The 27,663-nt window shown below is 33.5% G+C and overlaps 1 protein-coding gene across 1 annotated transcript; it reads right to left on the bottom strand.

Annotated features, from left to right (window-relative positions):
* Window positions 1-2,760: 2,760 nt before the first annotated feature.
* Window positions 2,761-26,623, bottom strand: LOC124369899 (two pore potassium channel protein sup-9). Its single transcript, XM_046828059.1, has 5 exons — window positions 26,512-26,623; window positions 18,408-19,182; window positions 8,898-9,115; window positions 6,975-7,111; window positions 2,761-4,542 (listed from the first exon to the last, which is right to left on the bottom strand). The coding sequence occupies exons 2-5, from the start codon at window positions 18,829-18,831 to the stop codon at window positions 4,248-4,250; spliced, it is 1,074 nt and encodes a 357-aa protein (XP_046684015.1). The 5' UTR covers window positions 18,832-19,182; window positions 26,512-26,623; the 3' UTR covers window positions 2,761-4,247.
* Between the last annotated feature and the right edge of the window lie 1,040 nt (window positions 26,624-27,663).

Below are 27,663 nucleotides of genomic sequence, written 5' to 3'. Positions count from 1 at the left end.
GTATAATAAATCTAAATTTAAATAAATTAGATAGGCTTAAATCAAAGTAAACATTACAGGAATATATGTTTCTCCTTAAGAGCAGTGAGCATATGTATAGGCAAACTGTATTTGCTGAGTACGCATTTGATGGATAATCTATACCGCCAGTAGAATTACCTCAGTAATGTACAATGCTGGTATCGTAAGTATTTCGTGTTCATGGAACACTTCTTGGCAACTGTTTTGAGGTCCAAGGTCTCTTAGATATCTTGCTGCTTTCATCTGATGTAAGAAGATAATTTCTATGTTAGATCTTTCTTCTTAAACACCATCCCTACTGTCTGATTTTTCCCCATGTGACTATTATCCATTTGGACCTTTGAGAGAAGCAGTAGGATTTGTAGATAGTAAAGAGGTTGAGGCAGTAGCGTAAGTAGAACTAGGCTTTTTTTGAGATGGAGGGGGAGGGAAGCTGCATGAGATTTAAAAGCACACCACACCAGAAGGTGTATAATAAATCTAAATTTAAATAAATTAGATAGGCTTAAATCAAAGTAAACATTACAGGAATATATGTTTCTCCTTAAGAGCAGTGAGCATATGTATAGGCAAACTGTATTTGCTGAGTACGCATTTGATGGATAATCTTGTCATGTAGCATGTTATTGTATAAAGTAATATTGGATAAAGTCTGACTTGTTTGGCCGTTCTCATGCTTTCGTGATTCACTCAGTACATTCAGTCCCCCCCTCCACTATTCCTCCTGCCGTCTGCTCTCTACAACCTACTTCTCTGCTGCCAGCCACACACTACCCATCAGTCCGTCCAGTTCTATTGTATTGTCAGTCTGAGTGTTAGACGTACTGTGTTTCCACATGCTTATCTCTTTAGCTTCGGGCACATTGAAAGTAAGTGTTTAGAACAGGTACTAAACAAGCCGACCATGACTTTTCCTATAGATTGGTTGAACAAATCATTCTCTGAACGAGACAAGTTGTAAACAATACGCCTAAAATCAACAAGCATATGGCAGGTATAAACATCCAAAATAATTTCATTCAGAGCTAATGACGTGTATTTATACGATTGTTTTATGTAAATACCAATTAGGTATCAAAGAAAATTATTTAGTCAAAGCTAAGGTTCATATTGCATATTTTCGGTCATTCTGTAGCATATTATAATATAAAAACAGTTTTAAAAGTGTTTGAACTGCACCACTTTTGATTATATGTGCACAGCAATTATAATTGAGCTCTTGAAGGGTTAACTACTGCATTTGAATCAAGGCTTTGGGGTTTTTTTATCCCCCTCATTCCCCCCTTTACTTGAACCAATGGGTAGAGAAATGCATGCACATGATGACTCAACTTCAAAATTTCTTTAGAGAAGGGATCTTCAAAGTTCTAAAATGAAGAAAAATATGTGTATAGAGTGCAAAAGACTGTTGAAAAAAATTTGAGATATTTTGTGTGTTCTTCTATTTGTAATAAATTTATATAAAAGTCTGGTTTATATTTGTTAACTGGCTCTAGTAATTATTTCTCAACCCTCTAAAACGTATAAATATATTTTTATAAACCAGTGGATCACTAGTTTCTAGCTCACACAATTCTAAAGAAGCTCATAATTTTTTATTTTTTTAATAAGCCTCAAAGACAAAATTATATAGATTATTTCATATTTAGCATTTATAAACTTGGAATGGCCACGGTGTATTTTATCCTCAGAGTGAAAATGCCCTTGATGTTGAAATAATTTATTTCCATTTTTAATATGAGGATAAACTCATTTATATTTCTACACAATTTCTCACCCTTAAAATATAGTTTTCCATTGAATTGGGAGCTTTTTTTTATTTCATAATCGTAAAAACTCCTTAGACGTTCTTTTAGCTATATTGGAGTACAATGTCTCCTCCGTTGTCCTCTAACATTGAAGCGCATTTTGACAGATACTAGAAGATGACAAGTTTTGACAACCTACTACTCACCCTATAGGGTGGATGTTGCAGTTTTTCCCATCTCTTATGCAAACAATTTTCGGCTTGGTGTTGTGCAGAAAAGTTACACTTCTGACTGATTGCTGCTTCCTTTTCCTTTGAAATGATCATTTTGCAGCATCCAGTTCTTCACAATGCATTCATGTTGACCTTGGTTACACATGTCCTTAGGCGACGATTATGAATCGTGTTCTCATTCCTTTCATGACCTCAGGAAAATTCTTTGCGTCAATCAAACAAACGGGTTCTCATGATTTTTTTGATAGTAAAGTGATACAAGAGAGTTGTAGTCAGTCCCTTCCTCTCCCTAACAGTACAGGCTACCTGTGCACTGTAGCTCAATGACTCCTTCAGAATTTTTAGATATGCAGTTCCGTTTATATTTGACACACCCTCGTACATTTTAAATAACTTTAAATATAATCTCAAAGTCAGATATGAAAAATGTCTGGCATATGTTCAAACATAACCGTGTACTTTATTGTCATGCTAATAATTTATATGAATAATGCAATTTACTAAATATAATACACATAAATTATCCTTTTAATAAAACCGATTCAAATATAAAACGGTTATTGCTGAATTCAATATTTCTATTGAAAATATTGTCACGTTTAATTTAGTAATTTGGAGTACTTTGTCCTAACCCATACTGGAAGCACCAGTTTTGTATAGATTATCAGTAATGCGGCAAAAATATAGTTCCTCATTCCATGTCCATAATATAAGGATGTGGTTGTAACTTAATTAAATAAAATGTAACGAAACAAAACTTACTTCATAGTTAGAGTGAACTCAACTTTATTACTACTCTCTCTACTGTTACATGTTACATGTTTGTAGGCTACCTGTTAATTATTACATAACGGTTAGTTAAATCTAAACTGAGTATGTTGTAATTCATCTTTATTGGACATATCGCTTTTATTGAATAGAAAGTATGTTAAATTGGTACATTTAACGATCATATATTAATTATTCAAAATCTTTTACAGGTTACAATATTGTTAACAGTTAAACATAGAAATATTATTTCCACATTAAAGATATGTTAAGTTAATTCTTTGAGTTGTTCATCAAGACAATTGCTATCAAATAAGCATATAAATGTATATGTTTAGTTTAATTTAATATATAAGTATTGATTAAGTTTTTTGTAAACCGCTAGTTTGATAACAATGTAATCTCAACTTTAACTGCGTTTTACGAAGTCTGTAAAATGTGGTGAAATTAAACCAAACACCAGTTGAGGACTAGTGCAGTGCATCACTAAAGAGGAGGTTATGTTTCGCTTTGTCCTCTATAATAGCTCTACATGACAATGGTTAGTCTGTTTATTCTTTGGTCTGTGATCAGTGCATACACGAAGTGTCAATAACTATATATCTACTTCTTCCATATTCTTTTGGTACAAAAGAATGATACAATAATATTAGTTGTAGAGAACTATAATAGCTGAAAAATGGTTCAGTCTTTTTGTGTCTTATTGAACTTTACTATTTTTTAAATATTTAAAATAAACTGTAATAGCTTTAATTTACTGGAGAACTTTGATACTTTAGTTTAAGTTGAACAAAGTAAAGTAACTAGGGATTTTTGATTCAAAATGTTGTTCGTTACATGTTTAAAACACCTGTTCTATGTTACAAAAGATTAAATGGGTAACAAAAATATTTTAGACATTTGCCATCATTAAAAAGCTTAACTGCAAGTCTGTTACATACATTAATAAAACGTATGTAACACATTTGCTTTCAAGCCATACATTGTAAACAATTAATTCCAAACAAATAACAAAAAATCAAGTAAAAATAGAAGTACTATTTCGTAAAAGAATAATGGGCAATAATAATATTGGAATTTTGAAAGGAAGCATTACCATTTATAGTTGGAATATCTCCAGAGAAACACTTATATATTTATCAACAATGTTCACCTTTGTTATAATATAACCATACAATTTTTGAATGATTTTTGGCAAAAAAATGTTTGAGCCATTAAAGTATTATATTTAACGTTGGAATGTAAAAGAGGGCTTCATCCAAAAACTAACTGTGTGCATTTAAAATCAAAGTCCTCGTACTTCAGTGGCAATTCATATTTTGTTTGTTTATCATGGACATTATACACTGCTCAGGAATAAATTATAGTAACAAAATGTACAAATACCAAAACTTAATGAAACCCCTTACATGAAATATATAGATCCGTTGCTGTGTGTATATGTTAACAGTCGTCTGATTATTGGATAAATCAGCGGTCATCTCCGACAAAGAATAATTCTCTTCAACACCAACCCACATGTCCGAACTTTATGGACCACTTCTTCTTGCATAAGATTGAAGCACATAGCTATCAATGCCATACCTAGCATTAAATACATTGAGCAGAAAATGAAGCTGAGCTCAACTCCTTTAAACGAACTCCCCTCTTTGTCTTTCGGTACAATGTCACCAAAACCTATAGTACTTAGGGAAATGAAACAGAAGTAGGATGCATCCAGGAATACCCAATTTTCCCATTTTGAAAAGAGCAATGCCCCACTGCAAACGTACCTGCAACATAAAACACGCTTATTATATGATGTACGTCAGTGTAAATATTTAATGTGCACAGTAAAACTTTTTCGTGTCTAATCTCAACTCAGTAACAAATTTTGGCTCCAGGACGTGCCACATTCAGATCTTGTGTTTCTCTGTGCAGTCTTTACATTTCAAGACTGTTCACAGCAGTCCCGTTTTGTTTACTGGACGTACTAGAACACTCAAGATTCATCGCCAGTAATGACTTTGTCGAGACAATCTTCACCTTCCTAGAGACAGTAAAAAATTTCTTGTTAAATTTAAACCGTGACAGATTTTGTACCTCGCTCAAGACTTTTGACACCAGCTTCGTGCACACTTTCCTCATCACAATATTCTCTGTTACAATGATGTGGACGGTTCCGACTGAAAGGCCGGTCTCTTCACTAATAAGAGTGATGGTTAACACCTGTCTGAGTCCAAAACTGTTTTCAATTTGGCCACCTGAGCATCGGATTGAGCGGTCGTCGGGCATCCAACGCATTTATCATCTTAGACGAGCTCCCCCCTTCCTTAAACATTTTTTGCACTTGAAAGCTCTTGTGCGCTCTCTGTCCGTTCCAAGCATGCTTTTACAACGCATGCCTGCAGGTGACTGAATTAAAGTGCGCCTGAGTGGTGGGAGACCCCTCTGCCGAGGCTGACTGGTCGGACACCCTCCACAGCTCTATTGAGGATACAGCGAACCAGTCCCGATACTTATTGAACAGATCCTTGTATTTTCATTCCTTCCATTTTTACACACCTTGCAGAAAATCTGAAAATTGGCTCCAGGGAATTTAGGGAGTATATAACTATTTGTTACAAATTTATCTGCACAATGTGAGCTAGTACACTTGTTGGTATAAATCTCTTCTGCCTTACCTCTCAATCCCCTCATGGTGACTTGCTAATAAATATAATACTAGCTTTGATTGCATTAGTTACACAAGAGATAACTCATCCAATGCTATAAATTTATGCACAGCAAAAGTGAGGGCTTGGCCTGCCCTCTGTGAAGTGAGAGGAAGGTAGCAAATATTTGAACCGCAATAAAAGTCACGGTCTAAATGTAGGCTTAAATTAAAAGTGCCTAAGCATATTGCTATTCTAAATAAATTTCTAAGTCTATCTCTGTTCACACAGTATCGTCACTCTTACAAATATAATGCATAAAAGAATTTTCTACAGTATCCAATCACATGAAGACAATCAGAGTAAATTCTCCAATATGCTGCTGTTAGACCACTTCCAACAACCCTAAGATCTGACCAAAACTCAATCGGTTCACTGGTGCAACATGGCAGGTGGGTTCAAAATGGTTATACTTGGAATTATATCAGATTAGTCATAATTTAGACTCATGTACTTCTTAACGGTTTTTTAGGTACCTAAAATGTTTTGTTGAATTTTTTCTGTTGGTTTTTTACAGGGCTTTGTTGAGTTTAGATATATACTATCTTATGTAAAAAAGATATTCTTAGTATCTTTTAAAAACTTGTATATAATCTCCTAAGTCATTTTCACTATCCGTGTCATCATCACGCAAACGAAACCAATTATATATTTCTGTGTCAGATATTTCCATGGTACAATAAACACTAAAAATAAAACTAAAAAATAGTCCACGGTGTGTGACATGCAACTACATGTGGTAGCTGTCTGCACTGTGTGACTACAGCTAAATCACTGAGGTGTAAACACTCATGGTAGAGGACCAAGGAAGTGCTGAAATCTAGTAGAAAACTCCTTGCCTGATGTGCAGTTGTCATAGAAATGCCTCTTACACAATATCACAGCATAAAACTGAATAAAACAGGAGCAATATAACGATGCGTTATATTAGGTCAGTAGCATTCCTTTACGCAATTTCTATGAACGTTGAAAATGTTGAAAATTGTGAAGGGGTAAGTCTACAGTTACAAACCAAAATCAGAAACAATTAAGATTGTGTTGTTATTTATTCTTTCCACTAGTTTTCACCATACAATAATGCAACAGGTTGAGAATGCGTTGTAAAATACTTAACAAGGTGGTTATTACTCTCAGATTTTGAAACTTTTAGCTATAATATGTATAGCGTTATTTTTTGAAGTATATTAAAAATGTTTATAACATAATGCCTAAGCGATTATAATTTAAACTAAAATACATAAAATTTTATGAGACATACGATTTCAGATTTCCTGCTGAAGAAACACTCACTAATCCAACATAAAAAAACTTTAAAAGACACACTAACATTTATATTATTTAAAATATGGCAGTGTAAAAACTTGACACACTGTGTTCTACAAGAAAACTATTTTCCGTAGACCGCACTGTATAAATGAGGTAATGTATAGAGTGTGCTGATGTACAATGTAATTTTTAATTGGTTCTATGAAATTTGATCTCCTTTACGAGTTTATAAGTGAACCACTTACCCAACCATGATAGCAAGGCATAGAGTAATGGGAACAGTGATGGTTTGTGGGTCGTTACCAGGATCTGAACTCCACTCATCTTCGTCACTGTATTCTGTCTCTATATCTCCCTCGTCTTCTTGGCTTCCCTCTTGCTCCTAAGTATAAATACAGTCAATGTAAAAATATTTATAATAAAATCTGTTGTATAATCACCGAGACTCTCAATAAGAATATAAATAAAGTAACCCCACTTTCTAATTCTCAAATCTGTGAATATGGCAAAACTAGACTGTTTATCTACTTATTTAAAATAGACTTTAGCTTCACTTTGCAATAGACATATATCTACTGTATGGAGGTCACAAGTGGATTAGCGGCAGGAATGCATCCTCCGCCTGTCAATCACTTTTCATGCATTTCTAAAAACATTGCCCATGCTAGACTATGATTCGTTTCCTTAAGTTTTGGAATAAAATAACATTATATATTTAATTTGTAATTATAAATCATTTGACTATATGTTTTTTAATTCGAACAATTTTAAGCTTGCATAGTAGTCTATTATAAATCATATTGTTTTGGTTGTTTTCATGTTTTACTTTTGTCTATTAGACTATTTTCATTGGTTACTAATTGTAATGTTTGTTATTATTTTAATATGATTGTAACATTGTTTAGTATTATTAACTGTATTGTTATGTTGGTACTTATGAATTTATTTCATAAGTTTAAACTGCATGTATTAAAAAAGTACTGACAAATACAAAAGAGTTGGCCGCCTTTATAATAGTTACCATAAATTATGAAATTTTTGTTGAATAATAAGTATATACTTGAATAATACTTTTTAAACATACGACAATTGTTCACTATACTGTCAACGAGTTGACACTGGACTAGGTGGGCACTATGGTAGAGGGGTGTGTAAGTGTGTGTATAAGGTGTATATAACGTATAATAGCATATTTTTGGAATGGCTACTTCGAGGAATTTCGTAGAATCCACCCGTACCCCTCGCTAAACTACATGTGAGCTCTCTACAGTATAAGGTTAATTAATTTCGTTTATAACATTGCTCATTAGTACTACAGAGAAAATTACCTCATTTCCAATGAGTCAAAAATAACACATTACCATTGGAAGAAACAAGTAACATTCCAAAATAAATTTATTTCACAACAAACCACTTTGGACTAATGATCTCTGAAGAACAGATTTTTTTGAAACATCTGTATTGATGGCTTATGATTGCTTTTGACCAAATCAAATGAATTGGAATGTGTGGTACACTACTTAAACATATTTAAGTTTTGGTTTGAATACAAAACAAATTTATTCCTTGTCATAGAACGTAGTCTGAGTCAGAAAAATCTTCAAAACACAAGAGCAAACCATGATTACCATAATTCAATTTCAAAGTCAAGAGTTTTATTTTGTTTGCTGACATATATTCCAGCATTGCTGCTCACCCAGACATGACAGTGCAATAAATTTGTTCCAGTGACCCATCCAATCCGCTATAATATTACAGTGATTGCTGACTTCCCTTCTTAAACCTACCTCACTTCTAGCATTTCAGCTTCCCTTAACCTTGCTCTATCTCTAAAAACTGTTCTTTCTTCCTCCAACCAAAGATCTCAAAATCATGGAAGACCAATAGCAAAATTTTTTCCAACAGAGTCTAACGGTTACTAACTACATTTCATGTCAAACCCCTTCTGAAGAGAGTGACAGAGGAGGAAACAGTTGGTTTATATAGTTCTGATGAAGATGAACAAGTGAGCAAAATTTTCTAGTACGGTGAAAGAGGAGCCAGAAAAGTGGCCATCAATGGACAAGCTTAGATTATTTTAGTTAATAAGAGAAAAGGCTTCAGGAGACATAAATTTTTTAATTAATCTTTTTCATAAAGTGTTTAGAAATGAAATGGCAAAACCTTACCTGCTCACCGTTGGGATATGGGTAGTTTTCTGGATATTTTGCTAGACACTTTGAGCATCCTTGAAAACCGTGGCATTTTGCGTAAATCCATTTGAAGCTCTTTGCCAGAATGTCACCAATATTGGAAAGGTACAGGAGGAACAAGGGCATGCCAGCAATAGCGTAAACAATTGTTGCAAGTTTTCCCCACTCTGTGCGAGGTGCTACGTTTCCGTAACCTGAAAACAAACAAATCGTTCGTTATGTATAGAGGGTTATTAGTTAGTCCTTTAGACTTCATTCCCCTAAATTTTTAAAGTATAATAATAATAAATTTATTTATTTGTCGTAAAACATGTTGTATACATTGACAAAGTCTAATTCAGCTACAGACTAAATAGCATTGTCTCTAAATAATATTTAACAAGCATAATACAAAAATATTATGTATATAATAATATAAGACATTAATTATCTAGTTGAGAATAACACTGATTATATCATCAGTTTATCTTGAAACAATCTTTACTAGTCTATTTTGTTAATAGAAAAAACTCATCAATATTATAGAAAGGGTTTTGTAACAGCCATTCATAAAGTTTATTTACGCGTATATACATTTTAAGAGGCTATTTTTCAATCAGATGTTTCAATTTCTTATGCTTTTTTAAGCCAATTACAACATAACTATTCAAACATTTGCTCAGTTGACAATAGTCAATTAAAATGTTATTTCTGTTTCTTGTGTTGTAGTTATGTGTTTGTGTATGGTTTATTAAGCCCTTATTATTTAAAATGTACACAGATAAATCAAACAAATATAAATTAACTATTGTAAGAATTCTTTGGTTAATAAAAACAGGTTTACAATGATCGAGATATTCAGCTTTACCAACAACTCTTAACAGGTTTCTTTTGAAGCATCAGTATTTTCTGAAATCTAGCACTATTTCCCCTCAGTATTAATCCAGATCTCACAATTGACTGAAAGTAGTAAAAATATGCAGTCCGAACATAATTTTCATTTATGCAGCAAGATAGACGTCTCAATAACAAAATAATTCTAGATAATTTAGTATTATTTTATCTAGAAGGATATTAACTTGTTAAGTCAACTCTTTACATGACTGAATCTATAGTCACACTACATGAGATGTTATGCTTTTGAGTTTTCTCAGTCAGATTCTATAGAGGATTCATGTGGAAGAGTGATGTGCAGTTCACTTCTACCATGATGCGGTAACAGGTCGGTTCACATGTGGTCGACAGCAGAGCTACCTCAACTGCTTGAGCCTTTATTATTACTAAAATTATATCAGTTATATGGGTAATTTGTAATCAGCCCCAAAATAAACATCAACCTTCTCCACCATATGACGGGTCATTCCTTTGGGTAAAAAAGCAAGGTGAGAGTGAACGGTTGTGAACTTGGCACAGAGAAATTTTGGGAATCACACAGTCAGTGGCGTAACTAGACAGAGTCGCGCCCCCCCGCAGCGTACTGAAAATGCGCCCCTCCTGTCGGCTCCTAACACCCCCCCCCCCCTTCCTCCTACTGACCTACACGCATCGTTATAATTATAGCCTACTTCCCCTGGTTCTACCTTTATTCTCATGATGTTCACTCTACTTACGGTAAATTGTAATAGAAAACAAACCTTTACTTTTTAAGAGTGGCTTTAAATTTGTGTAAATAGTTGATAGTCCGCGTGCTGTGCAATGTTTATTTTTATACATTTTGTAAAAAAGATCAAAAAGGAAAAGAAAACTTTAAAATGAATTATTCATCATAATTATTTATTAATGAAACTATCTCAAACATTAAAATAAAAATAGAAAAAATTGTAGACATGTTAATTATTTCCATTTATTTAAACCCTCTCCTCTTCTTAAAACTGAAATATTTTTCAGCTAACATCTTCAAGTTGATCCTACGAGCCCGTTCATGTTCTATGCTCAAGACTCCCAAAGCGCTCAGCCTGGTATTGGTCATAGTGTTTCTCAAATAATTCTTTATGAGCTTGAGGTTTAGAAAATGACCTGAAAATTTATATAAGATTAAAAAAACTATGTTGTTAACATATATGCCATTTTCAGGTTATAATACAAGTATATAATTAAAGGGTATAATAACTCTTCTTAACACAAAAATTAATTTTAGTTAGTACGGGTTTTTATGATATTTTGGTGATTACGAACCTTTCCGCTGACGCTGACGTAACTGGGAGAGTCAAGAACATCATCATCGCTGTGCAGACATCAGGAAGGCTGCTTGACAAAGTCACGTTTTTCTATCATTAAATATGAGGCTAAATCCTTAACTTTTTTCCAATCCTCTTGTTTTTATTTCATCCGAAACAATGTTTCTGAAACACACTATTTGTGTCTCCAACCCCGTGTGAAACATCTTCCTCATACTTCTCACAAAACTTCCTGGCTGAAAAAATTAGTTCATCATCACTTTTCTCTGTGAGGTACTTTGGAGTTAAAAAGATGAAACTGATCGTTAATCCTGACCATGCTCTCAAAACGTCTGGAGATTTGAGCAATAACTATATCCAAGCTCCTGTAAAATACTTTTACTTTGAATTCTTGCAATGGATTAGAAAATTCAACATCGTTGGTCAGTTCGTCAAAAAAGTTTTTTACTTTTTTACATCGTTTAGTCGGCAGAGAAGACTCAATATTCCATCCCCTGGCTAGCGTTTCAGCTTCTTTAACAACACCTTCAAACTCATTTCTTGCTCTCTTTAGTTCAGTCATACTCTTTCCAAGAAGGGCTGTAGCTTCGTCAATTGATACATCCTCTTTTTGTAGTGTTTTAGATGTAATATTAATTCTCTCTAAAACCTTACTTTGGAAAGTAAGCATCAATACAAATTGAAAAACACGTCATTTGTTTTTTGAGTCCAGTTGCCTCTAAAACCTCTTTATTCTTTTTAGAAGTCAGAATAATATTCGTCAAACAGCTTAAGACAGAAACAAAGTTACACTTTATGGCCAGTAAACAATCGTACCTAGATGACCAACGGGTCGGACACAATCTTTTGAGTGTCTTGCTAAGTATAGACCCCCTTTGCTCCATAGATTTCTCTCTCAAAGCTTGCCATCTTGGCAGGCTTTCGCCGAAAAACACGTAAATTTGATTGACCAAATCGTAAAATAAAATCATTTCTGTTATGTCAGTAACTGAGTCATTGAGTACCAAATTTAAATTATGCGAGGCACAATGCACGTACTCTGCATTTGGCGACTTTTGCTTTATTCTAGATTGGATTCCAGAATAGTTTCCACTCATTACGGCTGCCCCGTCATAACCCTGGCCTCTACACTTTTCAATTTTAATGTTGTTTTCTTCTTCCAAAAAATTACAAACCTCGTTAGTAATTTTTTCCGAATTTTTGGCCTGTAAGAGCTATGAACCCTAAGAATGATTCTTTAATTTCAAGTTTTTCGTAGTTTTGGACTGCCACATGTCGTATTACTATCGATAGTTGATCAGTTTTTGAGACGTCTTGAGTGGTGTCTAATACCAGAGAGAAGAAAAGGAGCTGCTTGGATTTCACTTACAACTTCATCCAGAACATGCTGTGACGCAAACATGATCATTTCATTTTGGATTTTGGGAGACAAATACTTAACTTTGCTTTGATCGTTTTCTAAGTGACTTTTTAGAAGAGGATCGTATCGTGACAACAAATCTATAATATTCAAAAAGTTTCCAGAAGTAGTGTCCACTGTTTCAATATTTTCATTCCGATGCCCTCTGAACGCTAAGTTACAAGTAGCCATAGTTATTACTACATCTAAAAGTCTTTTGAGAATCTCACAATACTCAGGTTCATACTTTTGAATAAGTGATTTTGCATCTTGGCTATTTTTTACGGTACTATATGCTAAACATGAATTTAAGTGTATACGAGATGTTTCATGTTCTTTAATTTTTTTGCTTAAACCTAGCCAATCATTTATTAGACCTTTACACCAAGCATCTTTAAATTTAGGGTCAGTTCTGTCAGCGAACAACCAACAAGGTTCACAGTATACGCCATTTAATAAAGGTGAATAACAAAGCCAAAACCGTTCTAGTTTTTGGCCCGTTTTGGCAATTTTGTAATAAAAATCACTGCTAAAAGATCTATTGTTTGTCGAGTCTTTAGGAAAAGGCCCTGTGGGCCTACATGGTTCAGAATTCAAAATGAAAGTTTTTATCTTCTTCTTTTAAGAGGGATACTCCGTCATTTAGTGTAGAGCCCAATGTCAGTTTTTAAAAACACCACGTTGTTGACTGATTTCATTAGTATCAATATGCAAAACACAGTTTTTATCAATGTCTACGGTACAGCTACAGCTATCATTATTTATCTTAACGTCTAGACTCACGTCTGGTTCGTTATTTGTGAATTCAGGTGGGGTCTGAGTAGATGTTCCATTTTCTGTCTCGATGGTAGGTAGGTCAGAACTTATTTCACTACACTCACAAATTAAACCGGAAGTTATTTGTTTCCTTACACTGTCATTGTTTTTTTACTAAGAGATATGTCAGATTTAAAAAATAGATCAATTTTTTGGTGTTTTTTTTGCTTTTTCTTCCTCCTCCTTCTTCCGCTTTCGGTATTCTGCACCACTAGGTTTTTTAGACATTTTTGTTTAATTATTGATTTAGTTTTCTAGTACATCGTCCCATAATATAAGTTTTCCTGTAAGAGGTGTAGTTTGCAAACACTTTTCACCGCCACCCACAGTTGTAGGCTACTGAATAAATCACAACTTTCGAAAATGCAGTAAACGTAACGAGTAATGAATATATGACTGAGTGACAAGGAACCACAGTATACTGTGAAGGAACTACCTAACAATAATTGGTACTTGGTAGTGTGGAGGAGGGAGGGGAGTATTCAAGTCGCAACATGAAACAAGGCAGTACACGCACGCACACACCCCCACGCTCACACACGGTCCTAAAGCGCCTTAAAATACACTTCCGTGGCGGTTCAGCAAATAGTTTGCCTGCTTTAGTTTTGAAGGCGTTTAACTAAAAACAAGAAATGATAATAGGCCTACGATATTCCTCGCTAGCTCATTTATACAAAAAAAATTATAAGGAATTACAATGAAAATAGTGATATTCAACCTTAAGAAATTTGGTAAAATCGGTATAATTTTTTTTATTTTTTTCATTCCTTCGTGTGGCGCCCCTTGACACGCCGCGCCCCCCCGCATTGCGGGGGTTGCGGGGGTATGTATTACGCCACTGCACACAGTCCATGAGGGCTTTTCTTGGTCCCCCCCCCCCCCCAATTGGTCACAACCTCAGAGGCTTACCGTGCTGTGGGGGAGGCTTTGACTATAATTTTCATTTAATAGATTAAGATTCAAGACCTTTATTCGTAAATGCAAAATACATTTTTACATTACACGTCAAATCTAACCTAACAAATATTTTACACAGTAAAAACATTTATCAAGAAAGTGTGTCTTTAGTTTTTTTTTAAATAAACGTAGATTTTGCTCATGTTTAATATTCAATGGCAATGCATTGAAAGCTTTTGCACCCAAGTGGTATGGACCCCTCTCAAATGCGCTCATACTATGTGCAGCCACAGATATCAGCTCTCTTGATCTGGTCGGATACTGATGGTAGTATCCATTGCTTACAAAAAGTTTTGGATTGCCCTTAACAAAAGAGCATAGCTCGTACCCCACCAGACCCGCCAGAGTAAGTATTTTTAATTCACCGAAAAGAGGTTTAAAAGTCTTGAATCTCCTACGTCCTGAGATGATTCGCAAACACCATTTCTGGAGGACAAATACTCTATTGAAACTTACCATGCTGGATGGACCCCAGAACATTAACCCGTACCTCAAAATCGATTGAACGTGAGTAAAATATACTGTTCGTAGAACATCTTGGCTACAGACCTTGGCGAGACGGTTGAGAGCAAATTTATTTTGGTAGATTACCACTGTATTTAAATATTTATGATTTATGAATGAAGAAAAATCTTGTCAATGTTATTTTTTACGGAGTATCTCCTCTAGAAGATACAGTGCATAGATAACAATATATTTATTCATTAATGCAACCATGTTACAGTTCAACAGGTCTTATCTAAAATCTCAAAGCAAATGATCCAAACGTTTACTTATCTCCTTGAGTTCACCCTAACTTATTCTCATAATACTTTTTTTCCTGAGGGAAAGAGACGATTGTCCCCACACTTAGTCCTAAAAGGACCTTTGCGCCTCCCTAACTTATATTTGTATCCTCAGAATCTGAGACTTTATAGTAGCTTATCAGATTTGAGGGCTCCTGTTCTCTGATATCCTTTGGGCTGAGGAGATATGCTCCTAGGAATCTTTTCCGATACTCGTGCCATAAATTCAATGCCATTGTTGGTTCTATAGCAAATTCTTGAGGCTGCATCTAAAGTGTTTCTTATTCATCCTCTTCGACTTCTACAGTAATGCATTTCAAATCTTAGAGCCGGTGTAACTGTGACTTTTCTCAGTTGAAGTACGCTTATGCACTGGCAGGCAGTAGTTCCTTGCATATCTTCTGTTAAAAGTGGTGCATATGTGCGTAATTCCTTGCCATTTCAGGTGCTTTGATGTGAACATGCGTTACCGTCTCTAGGTTTAACACCATTAGTATTTTTAGTTGATTAGAGCTGGGTAAATTTGAGATTACTTAGAACTCTAATGGCCTGTTTCTGCAGTACACGAATACAAATTTAAATAAAATATTAATTTTTAGAAAAAACAATGTGACTATGACACTTAAAATGATAATTCTGTAAGATACTACTTCAAGGAGCTTCAGATATTAACTGTATTTGGCCAATATATATAAATCAAACAAGCCAACAACTGAAACTCATGCTCACAACACAAGACACAAATCTAAAATAATTATCAAAAATAATAACTTGAATTTTTTAAGGAAAGGCTCGCCTACATTAGACTTAGTTTTTCTGCAAACTCCCACAATACAGGTATATAAACAAGGTAGGAGTATGTCACCATTTCGCTGAGTTTTGATGCAAAATTTCAGGTCTATAGTTCATTTCTTTATTAACAGATGGAATGACAGAAAATCATAGAGCAAAGAAATTTTTACATCCCTTGACAAACAAGAGAAATTGTGTCAGCCTACTGCTGGGTTACATGTTTTAATAACACTGAGCAAAATTTCGTGGTTGAATATGCAACACCATAGAACAGAAGGTGTGTCTCAAACAGAGCATGATAGCTTTTACTGTACATGTATCACTGTCTTTTCATCTGCCACATTATAGACTTGTGCAGTGTGTTTCAGAGAGACCTTTGTGTGAGATTCATGTGAGGTTGCCATCTAGAGTTACAGCTAAGTATGAAGTGGACGTGAATTCTTGCAGTTCTGGTAGTCTTGATATCATTCCTTTGTGTTTTCCACGACTAGTATATTTTCCTTTCAGTGACAACAGGTTCATTTCCATGGCAATATTGAACAGCTATACCAGAGTTATATAGGCGTCTACCTCCGGATCTTTAGTTTTTCTTTTCTAGCAGTAATATTGTGTCATCAGCATACATTAGTCGTTTACTATAGTCTTACATATAGTTGGGAAAGTTATTCATGAATAAAATAAAAAGTACAAGACCCAAGACCAATCCTTGAGGAAACTCTTTGAGACATCAATTTGGGAGTTGATTTAATTTGTTCTATTTTACCTCTGCTTGTGTGATTTATTTCAACTATTTGGTTTTGTCCTGTTAGACAGATAGCTAACTATGTTTTTGAAGTGCCTTGTATACCAATTGTTGTTCATTTCTTTATGTTATTGAAGAATGTTGTTTGAGTTCTTCATGAGAAAAGTAGTTTAAAACTTGGATATAATCTAACAGTATGGCTGTACACATGTTACCTTCTTCAAGTTGATCTGTTAGACTAATCAAGATTGTAATTGTTGATTTTCCACTTAAGAAGCCATGTTAGTGAGATTTCAGTAGTTGGTGGGTTGAGAGGTGATCAAAAAGCCGGTTTAATATTTTTATATTTCTTTGAAAAATATTGGAATAATAAGATTGGTCTATAGTTTGGTGCTTGTGTTGTATAACCTTCCTTAAATTGAGGGGTATACTTTGAGGGGAGACTAATGGAAGAATCACTGAGTGAAGAGATGTGTTAGTAATTTCAACAAGGGGTTGTATTAGTTTACCCTCATATAACTTCAAATTCTTTGATGAGATTTCGTCATACTGAAGTGAAGTTTTTGTCTTCTATGATCTAATGATTTTGGATATACCTTGGTTGTTTGTTAGTTCAAGCTGTAATGGTGGAATGATTACTATTTCTTGCGCTAAGATTCTTTGTTTTCTCGCACTTATATTTTCTTAATGGTAAACCTGTATATGTGTTGTATTGGTCATCAGAGTTTATTGTTTCTTTAGCAATGTCTTTCTATAATGAAATTATTTAAAATAGTTTGTTATTATAGCTGGGTCTCATGTCTCTCGCTCTTCAAAGAGCTTTGTAGGCTATCTCTTCTTTGCACTTGATATTCATTCTGAGTTTATTGTGTTTCATAGTGTCTTTGTTTTATCGTCAGCTTCAGCAATTCTGGAGACATTTTCAAGTTATCTCAGTTATCAGAGTCTTTTTTTAAGTGCAGCACTCTTCTTATGCTCTTCTCTAACCAGTTGCATGATAGAGGTTTTTAGCTATTAAGAATCTTCGTTTTATGAAGCTAATGGTATTTTCATTTACAGAGGATTCATTTTTATTTTTCTGTATTGTAATTTGACTACTAGGTAGGTTAAATTTATAGCTTGTTTTAGAACGCTATTGCACTTGTTGAAAGCTTCGTTAATGTCATCAGTGTAATAAATCTTTTTCTATTTTTGTTGTTTAGGTAATTGTTTAAGTTTCAGTAGATTTCTCTTGCTCATGTTTCTTCTTTTTTTTTGGAGCAAAGTTGGGTTTGTTTTTTGAGTATTGTACATTGGTCTAATCTGTATGGTCAGAGATTCCAGTATTATGACTACAATGTTAAATTCTTCCTGCTGGAGATTGGTGTATCCACTTTTCTATTTAACACCTACTGAAATGAGCTATTTTGTATAATAGAGATTTTATAACAATTGTTACTAGAGTTTATTTATAATATGTTCTAGACAAAACTTGATTTTATGGAAAATGTCCAAAAATTAAGTAAAAAAGGTAACAGATGAAATTTGATTAAACTTGATCCGTGCAGTATGTCAAAGCCAATTCTTACATAGATGTACACCTTTACCAATGACGATTTTGCAAGAAAAACTCTCTTTTAAAGAATTTTCAAATATGGATATTCTACTGAAAACAAATTAAATTTTTCTCCTAGTATGTATATTAAGAGAGTAAATATGAAAACAAAACCTAAAATAGACTTCAAAACAATGACTTTGTAATTTTTATTTGCTTTAATATAGGAATATATAATTATCTCACATTTACTGGTTGTTATTTATAAACAGAATGAAGCCATTTAAAATATTGAATTCACTCACCTATTGTTGTGATGACACTGAGAGAATAAAGGAATGATCCAGAGAATGACCACCGATTCGTTGAAGCTTTTTCCCCTTCGTATCCGTGGTTCAGGACCTCATCAACTATTCCGTTCTGGAAGTTCAACAACTCGGTGTGTACAATGTTCTTCCACATTGGTTCCTCAAAGACATCACAGCAAGTCACTGACCAAAGTGTATCTGCAGTCTTGTTCCTAATTTTTCTAACTTCCTCCAAGCGACTCTTGTAGGCATCTTTTTCCAGCGCTATGAACATGAAAGACCCTGCAATAGTGTAGCCGACAACCAGTCCGATGATGCCGATGTTGCTGAACATAAACGCAATGAATTGGCGGAAGAACTCCTTGCACTTGTACGACCATGTTCGGTGCCTGCGCTCGACGGAACGGGAACGCCTCTCCATTGGCAATTCCTTCTAAACAACAATTTGCTCTCGCCAACATATTTCCGGAAACATTCTTGGACCACTTTGGTGGATATTTTTCTTTGGAACCAATAATTATGATTAGAAATCATTATACCAAAGACAGAAGATGATGAATCACTGAGATTCAAAGGGGACATGTTTTAGTTTAGTAGTGATGAAGAGAAATGTCATCATTACACTAGTGAGCAGCAGGATTATGATGACTTCATAATAGAATACTTTTTATTTAGTAATTTAGTTAAAAATGAATTATCTTTACACTTTCCCACTTTTAGAATGATTGTAGTTGGAAATATCAGAAAATTGATAGGTATGTTCTTGTACTACCTGAAACAACATGAACACTTATATTATGAAAAATAGAACAGAATACCTGTCTTAATCTATTACAACATAATTTAGCTTTTTATTACATATTCTTAAAAATATTTTATATCTGGTTACTGTTACTTATCATAGTAGTGTCTTACACTATTTGTCATTGGAATGTATTGTTGGAAAACGTTTCAAAGACTTTCCTCTTTTCAATCATTTGGGGCATGGATAGTCAAAGATGTAATGCCTCTTGTTTGTTTGATACCTTTCCCCAAGTCAGCACTCAAAACCAACCGACAACCGAACTTGTATGTAGCTCATTGTTAATCATTTGGTATAACAAAAATTATAATCAGATCTGATTTGACAATTACATCAAAACAATTAATTTGAAATTAAGGCACAGTTTGCAAAATTATTTGTTTAAAATCAAATATTTAAAAACTAAATGTCTCTCGTGACCAGAACCAACAATGCAATACCACCTTAAATGTTATAATAACAAATAAAACTAACTAAATACACAAACAAAATAAATTTAAAAATGTGGAACCTCACAAACTGAATTGAGGCTTCACTTTTTAAAACAAATTTAAAATTAACAGTCAGTGATCAGAGTCAAATTCAAAAGTAATGATTTATTTGCTAGTCTACTTCTAATTAATAATAAAAATTAATTAACTTTTTAGTTGTAAACAAAACAAATTGTACATAAAGGTGAAGTTTACATAAAAAAATACAATAAAGGCCGAACAACAACGTGCATTAAGAGTGATTTACACTCAAACAAGATTGCTCAGTCTTCTATTTCTAAATGTAACCCACACAAAATTAATCTGATGTCATTTAGGGAAGTATCGCCATATTGCTGGTGACCACCAGTGGCGTAACTAAGGGGGGATGAGGGGGATAGAACCTCCCCCTATAAAACCGTAAAATCTTTAAAATATGTGTATAACAGCAATCCAATTTGATTGGAATACAGCAGTTTAATGTTTTACTTTGAATCAAGACTACATAATGTATTCATTTATAATTTATTTGACGTTGAGTGGTAGAGAGGGTTGTACAGCCCTAACTCCACCTCTTTAATAAATGCATTTTTCATTTCATAATTGCAACCTTTTTTGTTTTTTCCAGCTGTTTTATACAAATAAACAGACATATAATTAAAACGACTAAGTGCTATCACAACATTACATAAGTCCCTAATGATTGTGTTTGTTGATTTTTAGTGGTACACTTCTTGATTTTGCCCTTAACAATCATTTGAGAGCTTAAAGTATGTTTCGAGAACCATCTTCTCTAAAGTAGATAATAATTAATTATAACGCCAGCAAAATTTACATTGAATTATGAATTGAAATTAAATTGTTTCTGACATCTGACTGTGCATAACAAATTATAGAAATTTTGAATTTTTCATTTCTTGGCTATCATGGACTTTTTCAAGAAAATCATCTTTGAAGGCTTGAACCTATATGGAAAACTTCATTAGCCAGGAATTAATAGAGTAACTATCTAGGTGTCCCCCAGGAGAGTTCACTTCTGGCTGATTTATACCTTCCAGTTGAACTCACACTGGGCACAGCAAAAACCAATGTGTCACTAAAATCTGGGTAACCTTATGGATGTCCAGGAGGGGCACATTACTAATTGCAAATATTGAGATTCTGGGGCACAAGGACAAATGTAGTTTGATAGGTCTAGTCTACTGCGGGGGATCCACCTCTAGTCAGAGTTAGTGGGATTCCTTAAGTGTCAAAGGTTCTTGCCAGTTTAGATTTTGCCACCCTCTGCCTGCTTTGACTGGAGAGGCTGATTCAGAGCTGGCTTTCCCTTCCGAGGAAACGTGACAGACTAATGCGCTAACATTTTCCTCATGGATCTACACAGGAGGCAGCCCCTACCCCCAACCGTACCCATCCAGAATATCCTGTCACTCAGGAAGCAGCGCAAAGGTCCTTTTAGGACTAGGTGCAATTTCTAAGCTTCTTTTCCTAAGAGAACAAAAAACTTTACATGTTTCAACTCTAGGATATTTTTTATTTTGTGTGATCTGTTGCAACCTAGTACTTTCAAAACAAACATGAATATACTATAAACTGTAATAACCGTATGTAACTAAAAGAAGAATAATCTGTAAATGTTCTGCTATATTATGTGCAAATTCGAACATTGTAAAGTCAATATTTGGATGCCATCTGATATCCTCATATTGAAATAACAAAGGAGCCAAATGAGAACCAATTAATGAGATACAATTAGTGGTTGAATTTACCATATAGAGAGTATATTACAAAGTTCTCTTAACCTGGAGAACTGTCAGCTGAAGTAATAATTACAGCAACATGATTGGCAGTTGTGGATTGTACGATAACATCATACCTGCGATCGTTAACAAAATCCATTTTAAATTCTTGTTGATCACCAAACTAATTACTCATATAACCGTACAGTTTGCTCATTTTATTAAGGACCCAACAGGTCCTTTTTAAAATCTTATCATTGGTTTTCTGTCCATCTGGTTTTCTATCAATTCGTGCGATAACTCTTGATAGAAAGTCCTATGGACTTTAAACTTGGCACATAGGTTCCTCTTAATCCAAGAAACAACTCGAATGATTTGGAGTTGCCCTTACAGTCAGTTACAATTTGGTAAAGACTTGTGGTACATTTGTCGGATCCTTTGATATTCTGCTATTCAAAATATTGATTTAGTCCATATCGTTGGGTAAAATGTTGATCTTCTGATTACATCTCATTCCTTGGATGGCTAAATCAGTGTTGAATGACAAAGTTGGGATTGTAAGTGTTGGAAATTATGTGGAAACAGAGGCCCTTGGTCACGATAGACTTAAACATAGATTTTAAAGTGGTGGTGGTGGTTTATATATATATATATATATATATATATATATATATATTTCTCTTTAGTTCTCATTAACTTCTGCTTTTACTACTTACCATTGCCCATAGCAGAGCAGTGCAACAAATTTATTTCAGTTTTCCTTCTCTATTTTCACTTATTAAAAAAAGTATCAGGACGTCAAATGATCTTGCTAAAAAAACTAGAATGTTGCAGGGATAACTGGATTTCAGAAATTATATAACAATGGGAAATGTCAAATCCTGTTATACCTTCAAATCATCCACTGTCATTAATGAGCTACAAAGGACTACAACTTTACCGTTGTAGCAGCTTTTGATAAGTCCTCAACTATTTTTGATGAACAACATGATGATGGGCCTGGCATTGCACAGAAAGATTATTTCAACTACGCAGAAATAGGCTCTGAATTTTGTCATCTTGTACAGTTATTGGAATGTTAATACTATCTCACATCCTCATTAAATCTTGCCACAATTCAAGTTATTGGAATGTTAATACTATCTCACATTCCTCATTAAATCTTGCCACAATTCAAGTTATTGGAATGTTAATACTATCTCACATCCTTATTAAATCTTGTCACAATTCAAGTTATTGGAATGTTAATACTATCTCACGTCATGATTAAATCTTGTTACAATTCAAGTTATTGGAATGTTAATAATATCTCACATTCCTCATTAAATCTTGTCACAATTCATTACAACAGAGTTGTCTTCCTGGCATAGTAGTTAAAAAAAGAAATATTAAATAATAAATGTTCATAATAACCAGATATCTCGACACATATTAAAATGTTTGTAATTGTTTTGTTTTTTTCCAACTATTTTATAAAAATATAATTAAACCAACTGTTTATCACAACATTATGTAAGGCCCTAATGTTTCGGTTTGTACATTTTTAGTGCTGCACCATATGCTTTTGCCCTTAATAATACTTTGAAAAATTTAAAGGATGTTTTTGAGAACAATCTACCTTAAAGTAGATAATATTTATAATGCCACCTAAATTTACGTTGAAATATGAAATTAGTTTCTAAAATCTGACTTTGTATGAAAAGTTCAAGAAATTTTGGATCTGTCATATATTGGCTATCATGTACTTTTTCAAGAAAATCATCTTTGAAGGCTTTTGAACCTGCATAGAAAACCTCATTGGTCATGAATTACTAAAGTAACTGTCCAAGTGCAATAGCAGGGGCGTAACTATGGGGGGGGGGGGGTGATAAAGGATGTAAACCCTCCCAAGAATCGTAAAAATAAATAAAATATCTATATAACACCCATCCAAATTGTCTGAAATGCAGCAGTTAAATGTTTTTGAATTAGGCCTATCTATCAATAAAAATTTAGGTGTATTTAAACTTATTCCATACTACCCGGTGTGGTGTTCTCCAAACATATTCACCCCCTCCCCCCAAAGTCAAGCCCTAGTTACGCTAGCGTTGGAAAGCAAAATCATGTTTGTACAGAATCTTGTCCTGCTGTAATACTTGAACTAGCAGGCATGTACGTACCTAGTGTCGATCTAATAGCTTAGCTACTGTCATAGAATAAAAGAGTACCTATTGTTAATATTGAATTTAGTTCCAGTTCACCTTCCTCTTAGTGCAACGTCTGAAATCGGACTGTCACAGTCTCCAATAAGATTTCAGATGCTGTACTAAGAGGAAGGTGAACTGGAGTTAAATTCATTCACAATGAATCAAGCCTTTCCACCACAGCTACGTTATTGTATAAAAGAGTGTTACTGTGGAAACTTGATATATCAAACCTCAATATATCAAACTCCTTGATAAATCAAAGTTTTGTCACTCCCCTTGAGTGCCATTTACTTCAATGCTATTTTACCTCTCTCTATATATATCGAAAGTTTAACGTAACTAACTTCAATATATTGAATTTTTGCCCTTAAATTTGCCTACTGCTGACCTCTATATTTCGAAGTTTCAGCTTATCAGTGCAAAGAACCGAAGTACAGTACCGTATTTTCCGCGTTGAGACTTGAAACCCCCTCTCCTAAACACCTTACTTTAATATCGACATTACATGATTCGAGCGACTTTAAGTTAACTCAGTGAACTGTGCACGTTTTAATTTCTGCTGTGACAGTACTTTTGTAAAAGTGTGATGGCAAAATGAAAAATATCATCTTATCAAGGTAAAGTCAATCTTATAGAAACTGTGGACACCAGGAATAAGAAAAAAGTGACATTGCAAAGGAATCTGATATACCAGCGAATACTTTCTTGACGATTTCTTCCTACACTCCCCAATAAAGTATTCATAATCAAGCCTACATTATTACTGCAGTTGTGGTGAATCTTATATATATATAGCAGTCTACCGATGTAACCTTGATATAACAAATAGCAGAACAATTGTAAGCCTATATATATCAAAGTCTGCCCGAAACAGCCTTGATATATCGAACCCCCTTCAGTTTCAATATATTGAGGTTCCACTGTATTTTGATTTCACAATACATCCTAGAGTTTGTCACATGAATTTAGATACTCCTTACGTGTATGTAAATACCATATATCTGTACAGTAAAACTATTTTCTTTGGGGTAGGTAAAAAAAGATAAACTCATAATGTTAACTCACATCTGCCTGTAGTCTTTCTACCATGACAACTCAACACAGTTAGTACACAATTCTATAGTGTAAGGTACAGTAGGATAACATAGGTTGAAGGAAATTTCAACTCAACTGTGAATTATTATTGAAATAATAAAGAGCCCCACATATATACAACATGTTCAATTTACGTTTAGGATAGTATTAATTTGTATTGTTATGGTTTTAATTTTTCATGTGAAAGTTTTATAGTACGTGTATTCAAATGAATATAAGCATTAAGTTTCATTAATTATTAAACCTATATAGTTATACACCAATATTTTTTATGTTATTCATAGTGTTTTACCTCATTACACAGAGAGAAACCATTTGGAAGTCCATTTTAAAATTGTCAGTGGTATAATGTACTTTATTGTTTATATTAACTGATGTGTAGTGTAATATTTTATTTTGGTTACAAAGATGAAATTTAGTGTACTGATACATAAATAGACTAATTGATTTTTTTCTAATCCTAGTTTTTTTATACAAATACTTAGGTTAAAAACACCAATCCCATTGATTAATAATGCAAGTACCATCTAAATTATAAAAACCGCTAAACAATGCTTCGATCTAGATTGTGTTGTCAAACAATGATTTTTTTCCATCAAACATTTTAAGTAAACACTTTAGAGAAAGTAGAAATAGGCTAAGGTAATTGATTTAGACTCGACAATATATATATATATATATATATATATATATATATATATATATATATATTGTTATATTCCTTGAAAACGTAGTCGGTTTATTTAAGTTTTAAAATTGTATCTATTTCTTTATTATTTCTGACATTGTCATAAAAATTAGTCAATGAAAAACTGTTGATTGGTCTCCTTCCTTATAAATATTATAGAATTCGTATAGATCACAACATTATGTATTATTATCGATCATAAATTATAAGTACAGTTAATTTGTATTTATTTTTAATGATAGAACAAACTTTTCTAAAACAACATTAAATATTTCTCCTACACAGAAAAAACTGTTTCATAATAGCTTCTAGAAGACATACAACAAGGATGATTTCCCAAAAGTATGTTTTTACCAATTTTTATGACATTATTATAAATCATAAATAAAGATTTACTTTTTTAAATGTGAACCCCAAATTTGAAGGTCTAAGTAACGTGACGCAACAAGTGAAGACTATTTTTCAGAATATGGACAGTAGTAATAATATTGTTTTGCTGAACGAATATTGTTTACCAGTTCAAAAATGTTTTCTTATTGAATTCTTATGGCTGAACAGTTTCATTCACAATTTCCACCAATACTTGAAAAGAGATTCACTTACACTTTCATTTTCACCAAATTCAGAAAATATATATTTTTAAGGTTTGATGAGTGCTTAGAGAAAATATTTTTTTTTTAATAATTGTCCAAATTTTGTTAGGGAATCTGTGCAGTAACAGAATCAGAACTGTATTGCCTATCTGGTTTTTGGCAGGTGTGAGTTTTATCAGTAATGAAAATTCCACATAGTTATTTAAGGCAGAAACCCTTTGTTTTGTACAAAAATTTTAAATTACCAACAATTATTTTGGAATAGTTAGTCTATAATACATTAAAACAAAAATATAATTTTGGATGGAAATTGTAAGACAATTTTTATGTAATTTAAAAAACACTTTAGCTACTGAAAAATCGTACATATTTTTATTACTTTGGCCAAAGTGGTTAGAGTTATTCTTCAAGGCATTCTTCTTGTTTTTGACAACTTTAAACAGTCCTTTGATCGGGATAGTAATGAAGCAGTAGAGTGAAATGAAAAGTGAAAATCACATTGACACAACACACAATGAAATGTCTAACCTGAATTTGAGTAGAACGGAGTAAACTAGATTATGAAATGATGCCAACAAATGTAAAACACATGAAGCATATCTGAACCGTGGAGCAGTGCACGGTTAGGTGGTCCAAGAGGCAGAACAGGACTGACTGAAATAGAAGGCAGGGCTGCGTGACCAGCGACTGGGGCTATTTATAACTCACTACAGGAACACAATAATTAACAAATATAACTATATTTAATGACAATGAAAACTTGGCACCATCCCCACAAACAACAATAAACAGAACAGACTTCAAACTAGTGTTTTATATGGCTCTTTACAATTGGCTCTATACCATTACTAGCGACTCGCTAGGCACTAGGCTCTGACTCTAGTACTCGCTAGACTAGACTGCTACAGCCACTGCTCCACTGGGGAAACTACTGTAACACTGCTGTTACACGTCTTGTAAACACACAACAATTGCTTACCCAGTATAAACAAGGTTTTATTTTATAATACTAGGTTCTATAAGAAAATAATTAACTAAATTCATTTAAAAACCATTTTCTCTGGCAAAATAAATATTTTCAAAAGGGAATAATTCGTGATCGGTTATTTACTTTACAACTTATTACTTTTATTTACTAGTTTTATTTTTACCGCATAATTAAAGTAAAGGTGTCTTATTTTACCAGGCGAAGTTAGGGCCAAGAAGTCCTCTCTAACACAATATGATAGTTGTGGTGAAAGTTAAAATATATTAGTATATTATATATTCACCATATTAGGAAATAATATTTATAATGTCAAGGAAGGTAATGGAGAAGAAATATAAATCCAGAATTATCAAAGTTGCATTTTATACACAGACAAAGAGTTGCGATAGTTTTAGAGCCTATTGTATCATAAGGATCGGTAAATTTTAAATACCATCTATCCCCTTCCTAAACAGGGGATCAGGTAATTGTTTTTAACCAGTGACCTGAAAAAATTGGAGGGAAAAAAGTAGTTTTGTACATTCATTAAAGTAAGTCATAAATGTTTGAAATATTTTGCAATGCATTGTTCAAAAAATTAAATAAATAGTGAAAAATACAGCTTGAAATTTCACGTTCTTGAAAAATTTTCTAGGTTAGACTTTTTATCTCAGGGTTTCCCCACTACCATAGATTTTTTGAATTCAGAAGGG

Source organism: Homalodisca vitripennis, chromosome X (assembly GCF_021130785.1).
Source record: "Homalodisca vitripennis isolate AUS2020 chromosome X, UT_GWSS_2.1, whole genome shotgun sequence".
NCBI classification, from domain to species: Eukaryota; Metazoa; Arthropoda; class Insecta; order Hemiptera; family Cicadellidae; genus Homalodisca; species Homalodisca vitripennis.
This window is presented reverse-complemented; position numbering and strand designations above follow the sequence as displayed.

Bases quoted from the DNA above. Each gene is read 5' to 3' on its own strand.
- LOC124369899 (XM_046828059.1), bottom strand. From the start codon at position 18,831: ATGGAGAGGCGTTCCCGTTCCGTCGAGCGCAGGCACCGAACATGGTCG. The intron at 9,116-18,407 runs GTGAGTGAATTC...GTTTGTTTTCAG, and splicing joins CAGTGTCATCACAACAATAG to GTTACGGAAACGTAGCACCT. The intron at 7,112-8,897 runs GTAAGGTTTTGC...ATTTATACTTAG, and splicing joins CATATCCCAACGGTGAGCAG to GAGCAAGAGGGAAGCCAAGA.